Source organism: Aegilops tauschii, chromosome 2 (genome assembly GCF_002575655.3).
Source record: "Aegilops tauschii subsp. strangulata cultivar AL8/78 chromosome 2, Aet v6.0, whole genome shotgun sequence".
NCBI classification, from domain to species: domain Eukaryota; kingdom Viridiplantae; phylum Streptophyta; class Magnoliopsida; order Poales; family Poaceae; genus Aegilops; species Aegilops tauschii.
Genome location: NC_053036.3, coordinates 562,875,273 through 562,878,374, shown reverse-complemented (window position 1 = coordinate 562,878,374; position 3,102 = coordinate 562,875,273). Strand labels below are relative to the sequence as shown.

At 47.5% G+C, this 3,102-nt stretch overlaps 1 protein-coding gene across 1 annotated transcript; it reads right to left on the bottom strand.

Moving 5' to 3' along the window:
• Positions 1-2,190, bottom strand: LOC141042087 (small ubiquitin-related modifier 1-like). The gene is made up of 2 exons (XM_073509618.1): positions 1,459-2,190; positions 1-442 (listed from the first exon to the last, which is right to left on the bottom strand). The coding sequence occupies exons 1-2, from the start codon at positions 1,593-1,595 to the stop codon at positions 202-204; spliced, it is 378 nt and encodes a 125-aa protein (XP_073365719.1). The 5' UTR covers positions 1,596-2,190; the 3' UTR covers positions 1-201.
• Positions 2,191-3,102: the final 912 nt, after the last annotated feature.

Sequence of the window (3,102 nt, the reverse complement as noted above, 5' to 3'; positions counted from 1 at the left end):
TGAGAAAAGAATTCATGCACGGTGGCAAAAATGAAACGGCGCGGCTTTTCCTTCTAGTGAAGATGAATCTAGACGAGGACACCTGCTCTCGCATCAGAAATTTAACACCGTACAATATCGATACTTATTATCTAGATGCCGCACAGGGCATAGCAATATCCGGGCGAAGAGGTGCGTCCTAGGCTCCTAGCTACGCAGACATCAATGCAGAGCAACTAACGCTCCACCATCCATATGCTCAAAGAAATCGACCAGATCCCCGTCCTCCAGCTCAAGATCATCGGGGGTGCTCTTGGCGGAAAACTTGGAGCCGTCGATCATGAAGACGCCCGTGCCGTGCGTTACGTCCACCTTGTGGTACCACACGTCCTGGAGGACCTGAAGCTTGTCGTCCATCCTCATGGTGTGGCGGAGGGCGCGCTTCTGGCCGACCACCTTGAGCGTGATCAACAGTGGCACCTCCGCCTTCGAGTCCTCCTCCTCCTCCTCCTCCTCGGTAGAGTCCTCCTCCTCCTCCTCCTCCTCCTCCGTAGTCGAGTCCTCCTTCCTGGCCCGCCGGCGCCCAGTCCTAGCCATGGTTCTGGGTTTAGTAGCTATGTGTGGTGTTTTTGTTCTGGAGTTCTTGCTAGCAAGGGGAGTGATTGCTGCAACGAAGAGCGAGTGTGCGTTTATATAGCAGAACTAGTACAAAGTAGTAAATGGGTGTGGTTGGCCAGTAGCAAAGCGGGAAGCGAAGAGATACTCGTAAATGGTGAAGAGGGGTGCAGGGGTCAATGACACGGCGTGTCGCAGTGAGGCTTCCGAGTGAAGCACAGCGGCACAACGCCTTGCGTACAAAGCCCTACTCAGCACCTTCGCCAAGCTACAAGAGCGCCTCGCAATCTATGGACATGTCATCTACTACCGCTAAATGAATGAATAGTGTTAGAAATTCTAAAGTAAATACGGATAAATACTCATCCCTTTGCCAAATCTAGTACTACTCGTATTTGAATTATTGTGGAGTGGCTCCACTAAAATAAACATACCCAAGTGAGTTCATGAGCAGATTGTTCAGGCTAATGAAGAGAATGAAGAACAGATTTATTGTTATTTAATAGCAGATTGTTCCCACCCTAGATTCATGCACATAGCCAGCGCCAAAAATGTCCTAACTGTCATTAGTTATCTACAGTAATCTCTATCTCTATCTCTACTACTATTATCTATATCTACTACTATTAAAAGAGCAAACATAAACTCTCCTAAAGTCACACAACAAACTGTACACAGGATAACCAGAACCCTTCGATTAAATCAGTTTAAACACATCCTACCGTCCATCTTATGCCAATGGTCTGCCACCTAGATCAACGTCTCAGATTGAATGTTCTGCCAAGCAGACATCGTGGTCTGCCGATCGTCCTGGCGCTCACCTCCCTCGATCCCCGCGGCCCACCCTGATTTGCGGATCGGTTTCCATGAGAATCATGCCTCCCGACCCTTCTTTCGCTGCGAGCCAGAATCCCAGATCGAGAAGGATTGATCAGCAGCAACCATCCATCCCCTCTTCCCCTGCTCCTCGCGCCGCCGCTCCTCCGCTCTCTTTCTACCATCACCACTCCCCATCGACGCCCTCCGTAGCCTGGCTGAGCCCCTTCGCCCGTGGCCGTGTTCCGGCGTCATCCCTCTGCAGGTTGTCGTAACCCTGGAGGTGCGGAGTGGTGGTGGGGGCGAGAGGAGAGGCGCAGGATCTTGGCCTTGATGTGACCGATCTCGACGTGGACGGCGTCTTGCCCGCGTTCGGGTGACTGTGGTTCCGTGCCGTCAACGTACCACCAACAAGGATGGCACCGGATGGCCTCTCATTGAAAATCGTCTTTGCTTCGCCGATTTATCCCACCTGCGCCCCATGCCGAGGGTGCGATTCCCAGTGAGAAGGACCGCCGTCAGGCCGCAATGGACTTCACACCTCCCCTTTGCTACTGTTCTTGCATGCACGTATTGTTACCTATAGCAGAAATTATATTAATATATGTATAGAAGCTATGATGATGGACTAAGATAATTCTGAGATTATTCTGTTGCACGATATTATGCACTGAGATTCAGTCATGGTTTTTTTTTGTCAGTTTAGCATGAACATGATAGAGACTGATCAAATAAATGGCACTTGATTTCATCTACTTATATTCTTCAGGGTGGCATGAGGCCCATGACTGAGGTACCATTCACTCATGCCATGCATCTGACCATGAAAACTGGAGGTGCAGGTACGCAAGAGGTGCATGGAAGCTGATATTTGCAATCTGTTTGCGGAATCGGCAGCGTGCAGTACGTCGAATAATGAGAATCATGTGACTGCTGGTAAGTGCTAATTGCATGTCCATAGGATGATGCATCATTGTCCAGTCCAGGTGCATGGTTTGTTTCAGGCCATCTTGGAGCCCTCCCCCCTCTCTTTTTCTGCTTCCTGTCCTGTTCTTTATATGTCCCATTTGGTAATACATCAGATCTTTTTTAGAGTAAGCTCACTTTAGTCCCTGCAACTCCAGCTGGGTTTCATGAACTATTTGGTGCTGTGCTATTTTCTTAGACCGACTAGAACAAATTCATATTATTATGTTCCTTCGAATTTGATAAAGACTATTCTCTTGACGCAGCTTGTTTAGGCATCGGCGTCAGCGTCTCTACTGCTATCTGGGATTGGAGGAAATGCAGCTTGAAAAACTAAAGCACTAATAGAGCAACAAGTGGAAGTCCAATTCAGAAAGAAGTAGTTTATTCTATATACTAGATTGGACAATGCTTTTCTGTTGGAAGTCTATTACTGAATCTTAAATCAAGCGGAAGTTATCTAACTGGTCTTCCATCTCATTTTCTTCTTAAGGAACCGGGAAGTTTCGTGAAGCCACTACAGTGGTGAGAGATCAGCTAAGTCATTTGAGGTAACACACAATGCCTGGATTAACATGCCAACTTTCTTGTGATTTGCCTACAGTTAGATGAATTTACCATCAGTTTACATAGTGTACATAATATATGGACAAGTCAGGTTGCCACAGAAATTTAATCTGACATAAGCATTGTCATTGTTGCTGCGTATAAGGTACTTGAACTAAA

Excerpts from the sequence above, each read along its gene's own strand:
- LOC141042087 (XM_073509618.1), bottom strand. The coding sequence starts at position 1,595 with ATGGTAGAAAGAGAGCGGAGGAGCGGCGGCGCGAGGAGCAGGGGAAGA. Across the intron at positions 443-1,458 it reads GGGAGGCATGATTCTCATGG|GCTCAAGGTGGTCGGCCAGA; the intron begins AAACCGATCCGC and ends ACTGTTGATCAC.